The sequence below is a fragment of the Pantherophis guttatus genome, chromosome 1 (assembly GCF_059756535.1).
Source record: "Pantherophis guttatus breed Tessera chromosome 1, ASM5975653v1, whole genome shotgun sequence".
NCBI lineage: Eukaryota > Metazoa > Chordata > Lepidosauria > Squamata > Colubridae > Pantherophis > Pantherophis guttatus.
Window position 1 is genome coordinate 249,895,415 of NC_142063.1, and position 19,514 is coordinate 249,914,928.

Here is a 19,514-nt window from a genome sequence, read left to right on the forward strand (position 1 = left end):
AGCATCAAGATCATGAGAAGTGATAAAAACTGCTTTATATTGTACTTGGGAGGCCACATTTGGAATATTGCATGCAGTATTGGTCACCACAGTTTAAAAAAGATGCTGAGATCCTATCATGGGCAGACACGATAAAGGATCTGGAGGCTAAACTGTATGATGAACAGTTTAGGGAGCTAGGCACGTCTAGCCTATCGAAGAGAAGGATTAGGAGAGACCTGATAAATGTTTTTCCATACTTGAGAGGCTGTCACAGAGAAGAGGGGACTGACTTATCTCCAGAGAGTAGGATAAGAAGTAATGGGTGGAAAGTTCATTAATGAGCGATCCAATTTAGAAATAAGGAGAAACTGTCGTCTGAAATAAGGAGAAATAGTCCACTGATTAATGGACTGTTAGAACAATTAATCAGTGGAATTGCTTGTCTCCTGGAGTTATAGGTGTTCCCTCATTGGAAGTTTTCAAAAATAGACTTAATGAACATTTGACCAAGATTGTATAAGGTCTTTTGCCTCATGCGGAGAATTGGACTAAACTTCCTTTAAAGTCCCTTTCAACCCTATGATAGCATATTCTATTTTCTAAGGGAAATCAGCATCTGCTTTAGACTGGGGCAGGAACAGCTCTCCCCTTTCCTCCATCATTATGCATTTTTTTTTACTTCTGTAGGCAGAAATAGCGGCGCATGATGGTCAGCTGATGCTGTAGTCCTGTACTTCCTTAGGTGAGGAGTTTTGAAAGAGAAAAGTGTGGGAGCCTGACTCTTTCAAAACCCCTGAACTTTATTCCCTCATTATACTTGTGGGTGAGCAGAGTTTTGAAAGACTGCCAGATCCTGCTCCAAAGATGCCTGGAAAAAAAAAACAACCTGGGGAGTTGGCAAATAGATTGTAGTGAATCAGGAAAGCCTGATTTACCCCACTCATTGCATCGGCAAGCCCACAAACAGCTGTTCAGCAAAGCAGGTATGTTCACACAAATATTCTATCTCACTTTGTTGCTCAGGGTAGACAATGAAAGAGTTAGGGTTAACCTGAAAATTCACCACTTCCGCAAGATCCATTCTAAATCCCTGTCTTGATCTGCTCATAATGTTCTGTGTTAGTGTGAAGGAGGTTCTGATATCCAGTGGACTGTGATCCAGTTACACACACAAACGCACCAAAGCATGTAAGTTGAGAGAGGAGTCTAGAGAAACTATTTGCTTTAATACTAAAACACATAAAAACAAAGCCTGCAAGAAAACACCAACAAGCAAAAGCTCTCCTCTTAGCAAAGTCCAACAGCTCCTCCTAGAGTCATCCCACAGCATGGGAAGCTCTCAGTTCTTTGTCCGCTTCCTCAGAAGCAAGGCAGTGGCTCAGCTCTTTGTTCCATTGTAGTGACTTCAGCCTTGGAAGCTCCATGTGGGAGAGTCAGCGTCTGAGCGTAGCTTTGTCTGAGAGTCTCTTCTGAGTGTGACCCAAGCAGCTGCTTATATGCTGACTCATTGTCCGTTGGAAAGCCTGGGAAAGCTCAGAGCCAAAAGCTGTGTTGTGATTGGCTCATTTGAATGTTCAAGCTGGAAGCCAATCATGTGGCTGCAGCAATACACTGAGAGGAATTTTCCTCTCACAGTTAGATCGGATGATGGAAGAGAAAGACATAGCTCTTTCAGTAACAACAGCTCTTTATTAGTAGACCAGTACAACCCAACAACCTGCTTGTCTGGCAGCATCCCTTTTATAGAGGGCTGTCAGACGGCTTAATCAATGAGCTTTAAGTATTTTTCTGCCATTTTGGAGGACCTGAGTGAAGCCTATAGCTCACTCCTTATTTGGTACATAACATTCTGAAAGGAGAAGGGCAGCAAAACCAGAGAGTTTGACCCGTAATTTTGCTTAAGTACTTTAGAAATAAGGACATTACTAACCAGGGACAAGCCAAATGGAAGTTAGTAGATACATTATAGGCATCAGCAATAAGGACAGCAAATTTTATACCAATATAGTTTCACTACTAACTAAAGACAATAGATAAAGGACCTTAGCCATATGAGGAAATCTCATGCTGGGACTTGGCAAATTGTATATATTAAAAAAGTGTTTATAGGAACTAAACCTGGCCTAAATCTTCTCCTCTTTTAAATTTAAATTTTAAATTTTAAATATAAATTTTAATTTGTTATGGGGTATTTTAAAATTCAGCCAAATTATTTAATTCGTTTTAATCTATTTTAAATTTTGTATCTCTGTGTTTTATCTTCTGGCTGTTCAGCGCCCTGAATCCTTTGGGAGAAGGGCGGTATAGAAATTTAATAAAATAAATAAAATAAAATAAACTAGCTGGACAATGTCAAAACTTTAGTGCATCTGGCCTCATTTGTGGAATCAAAATACAAAAGATAGTAAGAATTTCAGAGAGATGTACTGTTAACTGTTTTCTGCAGTTTCTATTATATTTAATAATAGCTTAGAATTTAATGTTGCTCTGTTCTATAATCTCTGCAAAGTTGAGAATTAAACATTACAAGGTTACATAAAGACCCTTCTTGGAAGGTCATCTCTGATTCAAACCATTTGAAGGCACATATCACACATTATTTTCCTCCACTGAGCTGGAAATAGGCTCAGGATCCTCCTGCATATCCCAGCAGAATCTGAAGGGCAGCTTTTCCATCCTCTCCTTAAAGACACGGTCAAATCTTTCACTCTGGGCAACAGTCATGTGGTTCTTCCAGTCCCCAACAATGCCTGGAAAACAGTGGTTAAAAAAATGTCAACAGTATTTCTGTTCAATTAAACTAGAGGCTATTTGTGTCATCCTATCACCAAAATGAATGGGTGTCCATGTAGGAATGCATGTATGTTTGTGTGTATGTGTATGTACAGACACACACACACACACACACACACACACACACAATATAAGTATATCTATATCTTTAGAGTTTCAGGAGGGGCTATAGGAATGAAGGTCATATGTCTTCCAGATGTGGTTTCTAGTCTCCAATTACCATGCCTGCCAGGGGTGGGTTCTATTTACCTTTACTACCGGTTCGCAACCGGATTGTTGTCAGGATAGTTTACAAAACCTGGAACATTACACATTCCTCTGATATCAGAGGAACGGTTAGCTACCTCCCCGCCCATCAAACAGTATATACAAATCTGTATTTCTAATTTTTGGGCAAGAAGCTGATTCCTTACCATTTTAACTAGAGCTGGACTACAGAGTGAAGGCTTGTTAGAAGGGTAAAGATTTCTTGAACTAGAAGGGCTCAAGTGATTTCTCTGGCATAAGGATCTTGTTCTGGGAAGTCAGGGAACCAATGGTCTGCCAGTGAAGTTCTAAATGATCTGGAGTTCACCGTGCTGGAACCAGCCCCATGATTAATTGAAATGATTGATAGGTTTGGGTTTTTTTAGCATTGGCTATGTCCCTGCAGGCTTAAAGGAGGCAGCTCTAAGACTGGAGGAGAGGCCCAGGGTAGACAGCAAAGAAGATGTGTCTCCAAAAGGCTAAAGTGGCCAGTATAAACTAGAACAATCTCATTCCTAAAGGATTATTAGACTGTGCAAGCAACAGACTAGACATTGTAATAGTCAGATTATATCCATGGCAAAAAAAACTCTGTCAGGATAAAAAGGAGTCCACCAATTTAACATCGGTGCAGCTAAGAAAGCCTTATGGCTGCCTCAGACTAGTGCGACATCATGAAGAGACAGCAGAAAGAGAAGTTGTTAGAAAATGTACATACCACTCTACAAAAAGTGCCTTTTAGTTGAAGGTGGCAATCCTGGCAGATTCATAAGCATTCCCCTAGAGTATACATTTCTATGGATTTACCTTTACGAAAAAAGATCCCTTTGCTAGAATCTATAAAGATAGGATACAGGGATGTATAGTTTGTTCTAGAATCCGCTTTCATGCTATCAAATGTAGCTTTATCCACCACATCATCCACCTCCTTTTCAGTTAGTTCTCTTCCTAGGAAGTGGCATATTTTCAGTACAGAACTTCTCAGATCCTGCAATTTGATACAGCTTTATATTAGTTCATCTATAACAATGGAGAAAAGAAGGAAAATGTTGCTGATAAATCATTTGTATTTTTATTTTTTTTAAATGAACCATATTCATTAAACACCAGAAATCCATCCTTAGAACTGCTGCTAAGGGTTTCCAAGAGACAAGTTGTTGAGAAACTTTTTTGGTTCTCAATATATTTATGATTCAGACTATTACATCCTTAGCAATCTTGACAGCAAAAGAAGCTGTTCAGTTCTCCAACCAAGCTAAATAAATGCTTTGGTCTCTTGAAAATGCACTTGAGTTGAATCAACCTTCTTTGAGCCAAAAGAGGAGAACATTATTTATTTTATTTTACTTTATTTTATTGATTAAATTCATATCCTGCCCATGTCACCAAGTGCTCAGAAAAATGCCTTTTATTAATCTTTTTGATATCAAGATGACCACATTCTAGTTTCATCGATTCTTCTCCTTCCTGTTGAAGAGGGGGCTCTTATGCTTCTTCAGAGATGTCACCAGTCCTCCAGGAGTTCACCGAAATAACCAAGGTTCAGTGGTCACCTCTACTACTCCTTGTTGGAATAAGGTTTTCTACACATTCCTCCCTTTCGAAAGCCTCCTGTGCTTGATGGTTGTTCATATTGCATTACACATTTACACATCTTACCTTTTTCATTTCTTCATAAGAAAGGAAGAGAATATTGAAATCACCCTTATGAGTGTACCAGCCTTCTACATGGTCAAGCCATAAACTACTGGGCACTGATAGGAGAGAAATGAATTTGGCATAAATATGAGTGCAATCTTCAAAGTCACTTGGTTTAATTGTTTAGCTGGGCACTGCAATGTTCCTGCTAACAATCCATCTCAGGGATACATTATGAATGCTTGAATTTTTTCCATTTATTCTTATGACCGGTTGGCCCCATGGATTAAAGCTCAATTGAGGGGCTACCTTAATAACGCTGAATGCGGAGAGGAGAGAGAAGGAATGGGAGCCATAACTAATGTGATTACATACTCTCACTTGTTAAGGGGAAAGTTTTGTCAAGATGCTGTTATATTGTTTTGTTTCTTTTGCTTTTCTTTATTTGGATCCTTGGGCAGTTTGAATTTATTTTTTGTACATTTGCAAATATCAGACTTACTCCCATTAGCTCTCTTCTGTGTCCAATCCTTAAATGTTCCCCATGTGATTTCATGTTAGAGAGTGTTTATTTATTTAGTTTTCTGATGTTTTTTTTAAAAAAATAAGGATAACTCTCTACTTTTTCAAATTATATTGATTTGTATTAATTTTAGATTCTGTCCATTATTCCCAACATAACCCTGATTAATGAGGTGCAGTGACTCAGTGGGTTAATGACCGTCTCTGCGCCAGCAGTTTAAGCTTTGCATGGCGGGGTGAGCCCCCATCATTTGTCTCAGCTTCTGCCCACCTGGCAGTTTGAAAGAATGTTCTACGATACCTAGATAAATAGGTACCACTTCGGTGGGGAGATGAGTTGGCTCTGAACCTTCCTGGTTGTGATGCCCACTTCCAAGGCATGTCCGGTGAAGGGAGGGGGTCCTTGGATGCTGCTGCAAGAAGATCTACTCATCTTTCTTTCTGGTGTAAAGCCAGCTCGCCCTTCTGTGGTGCACTTTGGGAGCATCTCCCACAACAGAGCTGGTAAATTTGCACCCAAACTACTATTCTGCAATAGCATTGCAGTCTCCTGACTAATATAACAATGATAATAATAACAATAACAATGGCAACAATAATAATACTAACCCCTGATTTTAAATCTAACAAATTATTCCCCTCCATTTTTCTCTATATTAAATGGATCCTCGTATTTCTTCTCTCTCTTCCTTAACAAGCTGCTTTCTCTTGCCTCTCCCATCCACTTTTGCATCATGAGTTATTTAAGGAATCCTGCATTCTTCTCCACTCATCCATCCCATTATAAACGGTTTGCATATAATTTATGGAAATAATTGAATGAAGATTGAAAATAACTATTCTTATCTTATTTTAAGGAGGGGAGGTGGATTGTTTGCCGCTTGCAGGAAGTGGATTGAATTCATATCTCTTGTCCAAAAGAAAAACTAACTTGATTGTGATTAAGTTCTTACCTTTGCCAGCCAAAAACTTCTCCAAGTAAGCATCAAACTCTTCTGTTGTTTCCAACGTGGTTAGAATTTTATAAAAATGATAGCTAGAAACAAAGACATCCTTTGGATTTCTAAACACATAAATAATCTGTAGGAAGAAGAAAGTATCTAGTCAAAAATGATCCTCAGAGACTCCAGTTAGAGCGAATATAGCAGGAAAAAAGTGGGATTGGTCAAAAAACCTTGAGGCTTGGTGGACCTTAGGGGACTTTCTGGAGGGCAGAACTCCATTTGTACTTTACTTCACAATAGGTTAACTTCCCATGGATAAAAATATATCTACAATCTCTCTCTCTCCCTCCCTCCCTCTCCCTCTCCACCTCTCCCCCTTCCCCTCTCCCCTCTCTCATCTATCTATCTATCTATCTATCTATCTATCTATCTATCTATCTATCTATCTATCACAGTTGTCTAGCTGTACATCTTACATGGTGACTTTGGGTGACTTTTAATTATTTATTAATTAAATAAAATACATAAAAACCATTAAGAACCTCAATTTAAATTTAAATTTAAATTTAAAAAGAAGACAAAAAACAAAGAAACCCAGAATGGCAGCAAAGCATACAGAGAGTACATCAATTAACTCTCATACAATCACCTTAGAAGCTACACTTTATCATAGAACCTCGAAGCTCATTAGCAAAACCATTTGGAGGATCTTCCAGAAGGCCAGGAAGGTTGGAACCAGCCTCACTTTAGGGGGAATAGGGGAAAGGCAAAAAAGGGTCTGCCTAGGTCATCCCTAAAACTCCCCAGCTGACAGGTTCCCAACATGCCTTTCCTACTGGACTTGATGGAATGGGTAGAGGTAACTGAGGACAGAGGTCCTTCAAATGACCTGTTCCCAATTCCTGAAGGGCTTTAAAGATCATAACTAGGAAATTTGAACCAGAACAAGAATCAAACAGATAGCCAATGTAGTTTCCAAAGCAGAAGTGCAATGTATGCAGTTCTTGGAGAACACACAAATGCCTACCTTGCTACACTTCAGTGGGTGCAAAATTAAAGCTATTACAGTCCTCCATCCAGGAAGGCATAAGAGACTGAGAGTAGTAATTGTAAAAAGGATTTTTTAATTTTTTTTGCTTTGATTTATATGCCGCCCTTCTCCAGAGACTCAGGGCGGCTTACAATGCGTAAGCCATACAATTTTATGGCTAAAGGTAGGATTCCTCAACTTGGCATCCTCCAGATATGTTAAGATAAAAACTTACTATGCTGCACAAAAAATTCCAATCCATCTGGAAGTGTCATTTTGGAAAAAGTAACATGAAGGATTAAATATCTCTGTATAGATCTTCAGTTTGGTTCTATTTCAGCCAAGCATTTTACTCAGCCTGCAAATCACCAAACACTTTGGAACATGCAAACTTCATTGCATTTATTTCTCAATAAAACATTCAGATGCAGAGGTAAAAAAAAGAAGAAGAAGATAGACAGCTCCCCACTCCACCCCACAAGTTACCAAAATATGTCCTACTTTTGCTCTTTTATTTTGTAATCCTTTGGGTGCCAAATAGTAGGGCAGATGGGAACAAATGACACGAGGTGATGGGCAACTAGGTAAATCTGCATAATTATTATACTCTAGCCATGGTGCCCTCTTAAGCAGGGTAATATTTTCAGTTCCATCTCGATGACCTTCATAAAGAATCAAGCTCACAATGTTCTGAATCCACACTGTGCCTGTAAATAAGAAATAATTAAGTCATCCAGAGCCATCATTTTTTTTAATAGTTTTTATTAATAATAAAAAGAAAAAAACAAAACCAACATAGATACATTAAAACAACATACAAAACGAACACACATCAATTCAGTCCAATGACTGATTCTTAGAAGATATTACAACGGTGGGTTATTTTTCATATTTCTATTTGTATCAATATTTACAGTCACCTAATTACTTAGTTATATATGTACATATATAATTGACTCCTTATTTACTTCTATGCATTTCTATTGAGTACTCGAAAATCATCTTTATATTCCTATTTTTGCCTCCAGCCAGTTGTACCATCTTTGCCATATTAAATAGTAATCAGTATCATCTTTCTCTTGTATTTCTTTTGTGAGCTTATCCAATTCTGCACATTCTGTAATTTTAGCTATTATTTTGTCTTCTGTGGGTAACTGTTCAGATTTCCATCCAGAGCCATCATTATTTGGAGAATGTTCAACACATAAAAAACAAGAAAAAAATCAAGCAATCAGTCTACTAATTGGAGAAGATGGCAAAGAACAAATAGGAAGTAAAGAGAAAGTGTGACGTCCGGTTTGGTGTCGCGGCAAGACAGTCGGGGAATTAGCAGGCTCCGATGAGCTCCGTCCTGCAGGGATGAGGAAGAAAGAGAGGCACCTTGGATGACCAAGAGGAACAGGCAAGTTCCTCGAAGGTCAGAGGGAACTTTCTGTCACTTGGCGATGGGGGGCGGCAGCCATGGCGGCTGCCACGAAGCTGGGACAACCGGTTCAAGTATTGAGCAGGAGGCAAGCGGAACAGAATGGAGTTTTTCGAAGCCGGGTGAGTGACAGCCAACCCAGGCTTGTAATAACATCAAGGGAAACATCTTTTAACTACAAGACCCCTAGCGATAAAATAGTGGCTAGGGAGCATGGGGGCAAAGAAGATTTTTAAATGTAACTTTAAAGAGACAAAAACCAGACAGAAAATTGACTTTTGAATAAAACTAATTGGAAACGTTAAACATTGAGACATGGTCAAAGGATTGGAAAGAGTTTAAATTTGGACTGGACTTTTAAAAAAAAGATTTGATACTTTTAAAACTAAAAAGAAAAAGAGAAGCCAAGTAAGATTGTTATGTAACTGAAACAAAATGGATACTTGTTAAACAATTGGAAATTCTGGATTGCAGAGAGATACCTTCTGGACTAAAAATGAACATTGCAACTTGGTTTTTGTTTTGGAAAATCATGAACTTTACAGATAACAACTGTGAGAATTTGTGGAGGATGATTTCATTTCTGCAGGCAGCTTGACTTTGGGGGAAAAAAAGAAAAGAAAAGGGGAACCACAACGGAACTCTTATAATTGGGATGACATCAACTTAAAAAGAATAAAGTGGCACAGGAATTAGAGAAGGAATAAATTGATGTATTTGACTTGGAATGGAAATAAGAAAAATAATTAAAATGCTACATGGAGAATAAAATTTGAGGACATTGAAGCTAAAATGAAGTATACGCAAGAAGACAAGAACATGAAGAAACAAGACATAATGGCTGGAAATAAAGAAGAGACAATGTGATTAAATATGAATAAGTAATGTACAGGTGGATAGTAATAATAAAAAGGAGGTTTTTAGAGACTATATTGTGAAAAACAATAGTTATAAAGATGATCACACTGGGATTAACAATGAAAGAATTGGGGAACATGCGGTAAAATAGAAAAGTCCAGGACTTTGATTTATAAAATAACTATATTGAGATTAATAATGGTTAACAGAAATATGAGAAGAATAAGTTACAGATACTTAAAATTGAAATATGGATGGAAGCTATAATATATGAGAAATAGACTATGTTAAAAGAAAATATATCAATGGACATAATGAATCAATTTTTGTTAAGATGCTACATGGTATTACTTGAGAATAATTGATGACTATAAAAACTGGGATATTGTTTAAATACCTATAATAATTGCAATAATTTGAATATTTTCAATAACTTTAATATTTTAATATTTTTAATATTTTTGATAATATACTTAAACTGGTTTTTATATAAATGGTATGGTTAAAGAGATAGAATTGTGGGAAATAATTGGAAAATTGTATTGTAGTTTCATTTGAATTAAGAACTATGTTTCAATGTTGAATTGCTATATTTTTGGGATTAGAGATAGGATCTAAATTTGGTGAAGTAATAAGGAAATAAAGATTTATTGAGCATTATACGAAGTAATAATAAATGTGGGGAAGTTTTAGAAAGGAAAATAAGATTTTGAAATATAAACATGTTTGACCTGTATTGTTAATAGTGAGGATTTAGGCTAAGAACTGTGAAATGTATTATGAGGTATTAATTGAATTGAGATTTAAAATGAATTAATAGAAGGGTAATTGTTTTGATTAAATAAATAAGAGTAAACTCTTTACAAGATGGTAATAGGGGAGATAGGTGATTTAAGATTAAATATTGTTAATAGTGAAGATTTAGGGTAAGAATTGTGTAATGTATTATGAGGTATTAACTGAATTAAGATTTAAGAGGGGTTAATAGAAGGGTAATTGTTTTGATTAAGTAAATTTGATTTAATTCTTTTAAGATGGTACTAGTTGAGATAGGTAATTTAAGATTAAGAAATAAGTGTTATGGCAAAATAGAATATACAAAATTTTGTTAAAGATGGAAAAATATTGTATAAATTGATGACCGGATCAGGCTCTATTCCGAAAAGATGTAATTTGTGTGTTGGAAAAAAATAAAAATAAATAAAACTTTTTGCAAAAAAAGAGAGAGAGAGAGAGAGAGAAAGCAGAACTGCTTAATTCATACTTCACATCTATCTTCATACAAAAAAAGGAAAATCCGTAGAGGAGGTGGTGTTGCTATCTTCTACAAAAAGTCCCTACATCTAAAAAATATTCAAGTTACACGCGAACTTGCTCTTCCTGAGACCATCGTCTGCGACCTGTCCTTAAATACCACACTTCGATTCTTACTTTGTTACAGAGCCCCAGATTATGACATCAAACATGCGAACAAGTTAACTTCACTACTAACCTGGGCAGCCTCCTGCCCACACCCAATAATTTTTCTTAGTGACCTTAATTTACCACTTATTAATTGGACCCTAAATGAATGTACAACTGAACCTATTCATGCAACCCTATACAATACTGTAACTAATCTGGGATTTGATCAACTAGTAACTAACATCACTAGACTCAACAACTGCCTTGATCTCATCTTCTGCAACAGTTTAAATTCTATTTATGGACTACAAATAAAAGAAATATTCTCCAACAGCGACCACAGCATGATTTACTTTTGTCTCAATTTACGCCCTCTCAAAAATCATAATGATGGGATTCCCAGTTATAACTTGAAAAAAGCCAATTATGATCTCATAGACAATGAACTCTTGTATCTTGATTGGCAAAATCTATTCTCTGGCTGTAATACTGCTGACGACCATTACAACATTTTCTTGCGCGAACTCAAAAGAATCATTAAACTTTACGTACCACTAATATCTCACAAAAACAGAAAAAATAAACTACCAATAACAATAAAGAAATTACAATTACAATTGTCTCTGGACAGTGGTTGAGTGATCTTGAGATAGGGGATATAGTTACCAAGCCCTTGTGATGGTCAGATCACTCTCTCCTTCGTCTCGACCTTCAAACCACTGCACCCCGCTGCAGGGAGGTGGAGCCAGTGAGATGGTTCCGCCCCAGGCGCCTGATGGAAACTGACAGGTTCCAGATGGAGCTTGGGCCATTTCCTGAGGCTCTGGCACACGCCTCGACTGGAGACCTAGTGGCTGCCTGGGATAGGGTGGCCGCTGGAGCTCTGGATTGGGTCGTGCCTTTGCGGCCTCTGACCCGGCACCGATCTCATTTGGCTCCTTGGTTCACTGAGGAGCTGAGGGAGTTGAAGCACCAGAAAAGATGCCTAGAGAGTAGTTGGAGGGCCAGTCTTTTGGAATCGGACCAGACACTGGTAAGATCTCATATTAGGAATTACCTAGTGGCGATAAAAGCAGCGAAATGTAGCTATTTTGCTGCTCTTATTGCATTATCAGATAACCGCCCATCCACCCTGTTTAGGGTGACCCGCTCCCTGCTTCACCAGGAAGCGTGGGAGGACCCCTTGGAAGGTAGAGCCGAGGATTTTGTTCAGTATCTGTATGACAAAATCACTCAGATCCGGGAAGATTTGGACTCTGACTGGGTAGTCTCAGGGGGAGGGACTGGGGCAGGTCTTGAGAATGTTATCTGGGATGAGTTTGATCCTGTGACCCCTGAGGACGTGGACAGGATTCTGGGCAGACTGAACGCGACCACTTGTTTATTGGACCCATGTCCCTCCTGGTTAGTGCTGGCTTCCCGGGAGGTGATGCGAGGCTGGCTCCAGGGGATTATAAATGCTTTGTTGGGTGAGGGTGACTTTCCCACCTCCTTGAAAGAGGCGGTGGTGAGGCCTCTCCTCAAGAAGCCTTCCCTGGACCCAGCAGTGTTGGCTAATTATCATCCGGTCTCCAACCTTCGTTTTGTGGTGAAGGCTGTTGAGAGTATGGTTGCGCGACAGCTCCCCCAGTACCTGGATGAAACGACGTATCTGGATCTGTTCCAGTCGGGCTTCAGGCCTGGGTACAGCACAGAAATGGCATTAGTCGCATTGGTTGATGATCTCTGGAGGGCTCGGGACAGGGGCTGCTCCTCTGTCCTGGTCCTATTAGATCTCTCAGCGGCTTTTGATACCATCGACTGTGGTATCATGCTGCACTGGCTCGAAGAGTTAGGGGTGGGGGGCACTGTTTTACGGTGGTTCTCCTCCTTTCTCTCTGACCGGTTGCAGTCTGTGTTGGCAGGGGGGCAGAGGTCGACCCCAAGGTCCCTCATATGTGAGGTGCCACAAGGGTCGGTCCTCTCACCCCTTTTGTTCAACATTTATGTAAAGCCGCTGGGTGAGATCATCCGTGGTTTTGGGGTGAAATACCACCAGTACGCTGATGACACCCAGCTGTACATGTCCACCCTGGACCACCCCAACGATGCCCTTGAAGTGATGTCCCGGTGGCTGGAGGCCATGCGGATCTGGATGGGGAGGAACAGGTTCAGGATCAACCCATCCAAGACCGAGTGGCTGTGGTTTCCGACTTCCCGATATAGTCAGTTGACGCCATCGCTGACTATTGGGGGCGAATCGCTGGCCCCCACGGAGAGGGCTCGCAACTTGGGCATCCTCCTGGATTCACGGCTGTCTTTAGAAGAGCACTTGACGGCCGTGACCAGGAGGATTTTTCATCAGGTTTGCCTGATTCGCCAGTTGCGTCCCTTTCTGGATTGGGACTCCCTATACACAGTCACTCATGCCCTCGTCACCTCCTGCCTGGACTATTGTAACGCTCTCTACATGGGGCTCCCCTTGAGGAGCACCCGGAGGCTCCAACTGGCGCAGAGTACGGCTGCACAGGTGGTTATGGGAGCAACATGGCGCTCCCATGTGACACCTCTCCTGCGCGAGCTGCACTGGCTCCCAGTGGTCTTCCGGGTGCGCTTCAAGGTTTTGGTCACCACCTTTAGAGCGCTCCATGGCTTAGGACCTGATTATTTACGGGACCACCTACTACCACAAACAGCCTCCCACCAGCCGGTACGCTCTCATAGAGAGGGGCTCCTCCGGGTGCCGGCAGCCAAGCAGTGTTTGGTGGCCCCCAAGGGGAGGGCCTTCTCTGTGGGGGCACCCACTATCTGGAACGAGCTCCCCCCGGAATTACGGAGGATCCCGGATCTGCGCACTTTCTGCCGTGCTCTTAAGACCCTCCTATTCCAGCAAGCCAGCCTGGCCTAATTTTCTCCCCTTTCTTTTAAATTTTTAAATTTAAATTTAAATTTGTTTTAAATTATTGGGATTTTTAATTGTCTTGGGCTAAATTATTTAATTTGGTTTTAATTATGTTTCTAACTTTTGTATTTATGTATTTTATTTTGTGCCTGTTCACCGCCCTGAGTCCTTCGGGAGTAGGGCGGTATATAAATTTAATAAAACAAACAAAACAAAACAAACAAAACAAAAAAAAATCTCTTTGGCGAATAAACAAAACAAACTACGTAGCTAACTTCAAAAGCCGCTACAAAATCTTATGCCAACAAATAAAGATTGAATGCACCAATTATCACATCAAGCAAGAAGAAAACCTTATAAACGCAAAATCCATCCATGCCTTCTATAATTTTGTAAACAAGAAACTTAAAGATTCGAGATACATTCCACCCCTAAAAGGACCAAACAATGAAGATTGTATTGATGAAACCATTAAAGTCAATCTCTTTAAGACGTTCTTCAGCTCAGTCTTTGTAAACAGCAACAACACATATCCAATTTTTTTCCAGTCATACTACAGACAATTACAATGATTACGGTGATCTTATACATATTGATTTTACAGAAGACAATGTTGAAAAGACACTACGCAATTTAAAACCATCTCTATCTATTCGACCTGATAGACTACGTGCATACTTCTTAAAAAAGCTTTCCACTTCAATTGCAGAACCAATAAGCATAATTTTTGAAAAATCTTTCAGTATCAGCACCTTGCCCTACCAATGGTCACAGCCAGGGTCATCCCTATCTTCAAAAAGGGAGACTCTAGCCTAGTTGAAAATTACAGACCAATCTCTTTATGTTGCATCACCTGCAAAGTCATGGAATCAATCATTAACCAATCTATTACCCTACACCTAGAGACAAACAACCTACTTTCTAACAAACAATTCGGTTTCAGAAAAAAATTATCCTGTAATCTACAACTACTACATTGCAAAAACATATGGATTACACATCTTGATCAGGGCAAAACAATAGATGCAGTTTACATAGACTTCTGTAAAGCTTTTAATTCAGTGGTATATGACAAATTACTTCTAAAACTAAAATCCTATGGTATTTCTGGACTCCTACATAAATAGATAGCTGCCTTCCTGTCAAACAGACAACTAGTGGTCAAAATAGGAAGTGCTCTATCAAATCCTGTACATGTTAATAGCGGTGTTCCCCAAGGCAGTGTCTTAGGTCCAACACTCTTCATACTTCACATAAATGATCTTTGTGATCATATTAAAAGCAACTGTGTTCTCTTCGCTGATGATGTTAAACTATTCAACACCACTGACAATGCAAATACCCTTCAAAAAGACCTTGACTATGTGTCAGATTGGTCTAACAAGTGGCAACTTCAAATATCAAGCAACAAATACTCTGTCTTGCACATTGGCAAAAAAAAATCAAAACATAAAATACAAATTAGATGGACATGACCTTGTAGATGACCATCACTCTGTCAAGGACCTTGGAGTATTCATTTCTAAAGATCCGAGCCCACTGTAACAACATTGCCAAAAAGTCATTAAGAATTGTTAACCTAATCTTGTGTAGCTTCTTCTCTGGTAATGTTGTACTACTAACTAGAGCATACAAAACATTTGGTAGACCAATTCTTGAATACAGCTCATCTGCCTGGAACCCCCACTGCATATCAGACATAAATATAATCGAGAGAGTCCAGAGATATTTTACAAGAAGAGTCCTCCATTCCTCTAACCGCAATAAAATACCTTATGCCACCAGACTTCAAATTTTGGGCTTAGACAACTTAGAACTACTCCGACTTCAGTCTGACCTAAGCATAGTACATAAAATTATCTGCCACAATGTACTTCCTGTCAATGACTACGTCAGTTTGAACCTCAGCAATACACGAGCAAATAATGGATACAAACTCAAGGTAAACCGTTCCAAACTCAATTGCAGAAAATATGACTTCAGTAAGACAGTGATCAATGCCTGGAATGCACTACCTGACTCTGTAGTTTCTTCCCCAAACCCCCAAAACTTTAACCTTAAACTGTCTACTGTTGACCTCACCCCATTCCTAACAGGTCTGTAAGGGGCGTGCATAAGTGCACCAGCGTGCCTACTGTCCCTGTCCTAATATTCCTTTTTACTTACTCTTTTCATGTATTCAAATTATGTTTATACTTTTACCTGTTATCTTATATATGCTTGACAAATAAACTTATGATTATGATTATGACTATTGAAGGAACTGGCAGACATAATTTCAGAACCATTGAAACATATCTTTCAAAGTTCTTGGATCAGCGGCGAAAAACCTGGGGACTGGAAAAGAGCTGGTGTGGCCCCTATCTTCCAAAAAGGAAAAAAGAAAAACAGATTCAGGAAATTTGAGACCAATCAGCCTGACATCAAAACTTGGGAAGATCTTGGAAAAGATAATCAAGCAATAAATCAAACAACCTAGAAGCAAACAGGGTTATAACCAGAAGCCAATATGGGTTCATTGAAAACAGATCATGCCAAATAAATCTTATTTCATTCTTCAACAAAGTGACCAAATTAGTAGATGAGCTAAATGCTGTGAACATAGTACACTTAGATTTTTTTTTTAATTTGATTTATATGCCGCCCTTCTCCAGAGACTCAGGGCGGCTTACAATGCGTTAAGCAATAGCCTTCATACTTCTGTATATTTATACAAAGTCAGCTTATTGCCCTCACAAACTGGGTCCTCAATTTACCTACCTTAGAAAAGATGGAAGGCTGAGTCAACCTTGAGCCTGGTGAGATTCAAACTTACAGTAATTGCAGACAGCTGGTGTTAATCACAATGCTATTAGTCTGCTGAGCCACCAGGCCCTAATTTCAGAAAAGCATTTGATAAACTCAATCACAACCTACTTCTTGGCAAGCTAATAAAATGTGGGATGGATAGCACTACCACTAGGTGGGTTTAGAACTGACTGACAAACTGTACTCAACATGTAGTCCTCAACAGAACTACATCCACGTGGAGGGAAGTAACCAGTGGGGTACCCCAAGGTTCCAGTACTCTTCAATATCTTCATAAATGATATAGATGATTTTCCAAAGCACAAAGGACATCATAGAGAAAGGATTTAAGGAGATTTTGAAAAAAAATGGAAAATACTATACAAGGGATGATGAGTAAAGATGAAGACGCCCAGAAAAGCTAGCAGAGGAAATGGAGGAAAAGATTGAACCAAAGAACCAGCGAACAAAAGAAGAAGACAAGGAGGAGATAATAATAAAAATAACAGTGATTGGTGAATTAAATCAGGGGGGAAATATTTTAAGAGAGTTGAAAAGTGAATTGGAGAAAGGGAGATAGGGGCCTGGGTAGATATTTTGGAAACTAGGCAGTGGAAGAAGGTAGAAATGTGAGAAATACTTAGACTGAATAGCCAAGAAGTAGATACAAACAGAGATAAAGATCCAAGATAGGAATATGGGAGGCAAGTCAAAAAAAGCATAGCAACCAAAGTATTGAAGCGGACAAGAGACGATGGATAGAAAGGAAAGAATTTCTCTTTTTTGTTGTTGTTCTGATTTGCTTTTCTTTTTTCTTTCCCTTCTTTTTTAGAACCGTGGCACGATTAGATGTTAGGCAGGATAGAAAGAAAATGTCTTTTAATAAAAGGGTGACAAGTTAGAATAGAGATAGAAATAAGAGAAAGGGGGAATATTAGTGTATACATTTTTACATAATAAAATAAAAGCAATAACAAGAGGGAAGCTTAGAAATTGAATAGCAGTATTAATATGTATGATTAAATAATATGAGTGGCGTTAGAGCAATATATTAAAACATGGAATAAATAAATAATGATAGACTATAATTTAATATAAATGTGAATTATTATTAGAAATATATAAGTTGGTTGAATGTAATAACTATGATCAATTTTACCAGTTCCATTTGTATTAGAATGCATGACACCCAGGTGCCACACAGTTCATGCATTGATATATATATGTAAAATAAAATATAAAGTTCGAAACAAAAAAAAAAAAGATCCAAAAAGATCTTGACAGATTTAAATACCGGGCCTTATCTAACAAAATGAAATTCAACATTGATAAAAGTAAGATATTTCACTTAGGCAAGAAAAACCAACTGCATAAGTACAGACTAGGTGAAACATGGCTTAATCCCAGTAACTATGAGAGGGATCTTGGAGTCCTAGAGGACAATAATTTAAACATGAGTCAACAATGTGTGGCAACAGCAAAATACCAATGCGATCCTAGGCTGCATTAACAGAGGGATAGAATCAAGATCAAGTGAAGTTGTAGTACCACTTTACAAAGCCTTAATAGAACCACACTTGGAATACTGCATCCAGTTCTGGTCACCACAATATAAAAAAGATGTTGAGACTCTGGAAAGAGTGTAGAGAAGAACGGCACACATGATTAGGGAACTGTAGGCTAGAACATACAAAGAACAGCTACAGGAATTGGGTATGTCTAGCCTAATGAAAAGGAGGATTAGGAGTGACATAATCACACTGTTCCAATATTTGAGGGACTTCTACAAAGATGAGGGGGTCAAACCACTTTCCAAGAAACAATGGATGGAAACTAATCAAGGAGAGAAGCAACCTAGAACTAAGGAGAAAGTTCCTGACAGTGAGAGCAATCAACCAATAGAATAGTTGCCTTCAGAAATTGTGGAGCCTTTTAAGAAGTAACTAGAGACAGCCATTTCTCTCAAATGGTATAGGGCCTCCTGCTTAAGCAGGGGGTGGTCTAGAAGATCTCTGAGGTCCCTTCGAACTCTATTATTCTGTGTTCTAACATAGTCAACCTTCCTATAGTAAACATTTCAGAGATGCATAAAGGCAACTGCTTCTTATAAACTATTTGATGGAAATATGAGAGAAAGTCAGCTTTCTAAAGTAAAATTAAATGGTCAAAATACAGTTTTACAGCTTTATTTTACCTGCATTTCATCTTCTATGCCAAGTGTTAAAATCTGTTTATAGCTTGATACAGTTGCAGCAACCAAAGTACTGAAAAACTGAATAAAAGCACTGGATACAAAACCAACTCTTCCTTGGAAGACATCTTTGAATTTACCTGATTTAGGATATGTGATTATAAATGTATCATCATCTCGGATTTCAAAACTTTCCAGTGAATCTATTTTTTCAGGTGAGGACACCACTGGTAGAAAATAACATCCTTTGTGTAGATATGGTTCCTTCCTTGATGGCTCCATTGCTTCACCTGTTGATATAATAAAGAAATTGAAAATAGTTCCTGTATTGATAGTCAATGTTGAATTAATTCAATTCTTTCAAAATCCTGATTCTTGGCAACATGAAGAAAAACACATTCAATTATTTTATCTAATTATTTAGTTAATTAGTGTCACGAGCTCAATTTTCACCCACAAAGGTTTCCATTGCAAAGAGTAAATTTGCTACTCTTCTTGCCATCTAAAAGTTCTATGTAGAAGACAAAGTTTGAATCACAGTACTTAGAACGTACTAGTTGCAATTCTTTTCTTATCTTACTTTGAGTACTACGTACTCTTATATAATGTCTGGCAGGCAGTCATATCATGCCTAAAGGTCAACTTTATTTACAGTATTTTTTCAATGTTTTTCTGTTCCTGATCCTCAAATATTTAAGGAAGACTGGTCTTTAGTCAAACATTGTATCAGCACTGAATCAGCATTTTTAAAAAAGAGCTAAAGAACATGGTAGAACATGATTAAGTAATAACCTAAATAACAAGAATGGCAGAGA

At 38.5% G+C, this 19,514-nt stretch overlaps 2 protein-coding genes across 2 annotated transcripts; one reads left to right on the forward strand and one right to left on the reverse strand.

Moving 5' to 3' along the window:
• Window positions 1-1,187: 1,187 nt before the first annotated feature.
• Window positions 1,188-19,240, reverse strand: LOC117659611 (amine sulfotransferase-like). Its single transcript, XM_060689084.2, has 7 exons — window positions 19,157-19,240; window positions 18,840-18,989; window positions 7,657-7,862; window positions 6,135-6,261; window positions 4,681-4,775; window positions 3,829-4,009; window positions 1,188-2,732 (listed from the first exon to the last, which is right to left on the reverse strand). Exons 2-7 carry the CDS (start codon window positions 18,979-18,981, stop codon window positions 2,572-2,574), a joined length of 912 nt encoding a protein of 303 aa, XP_060545067.2. The 5' UTR covers window positions 18,982-18,989; window positions 19,157-19,240; the 3' UTR covers window positions 1,188-2,571.
• Window positions 9,574-11,478, forward strand: LOC148116826 (uncharacterized). Its single transcript, XM_087881698.1, has 2 exons — window positions 9,574-9,578; window positions 10,728-11,478. Exons 1-2 carry the CDS (start codon window positions 9,574-9,576, stop codon window positions 11,476-11,478), a joined length of 756 nt encoding a protein of 251 aa, XP_087737824.1.
• Window positions 19,241-19,514: the final 274 nt, after the last annotated feature.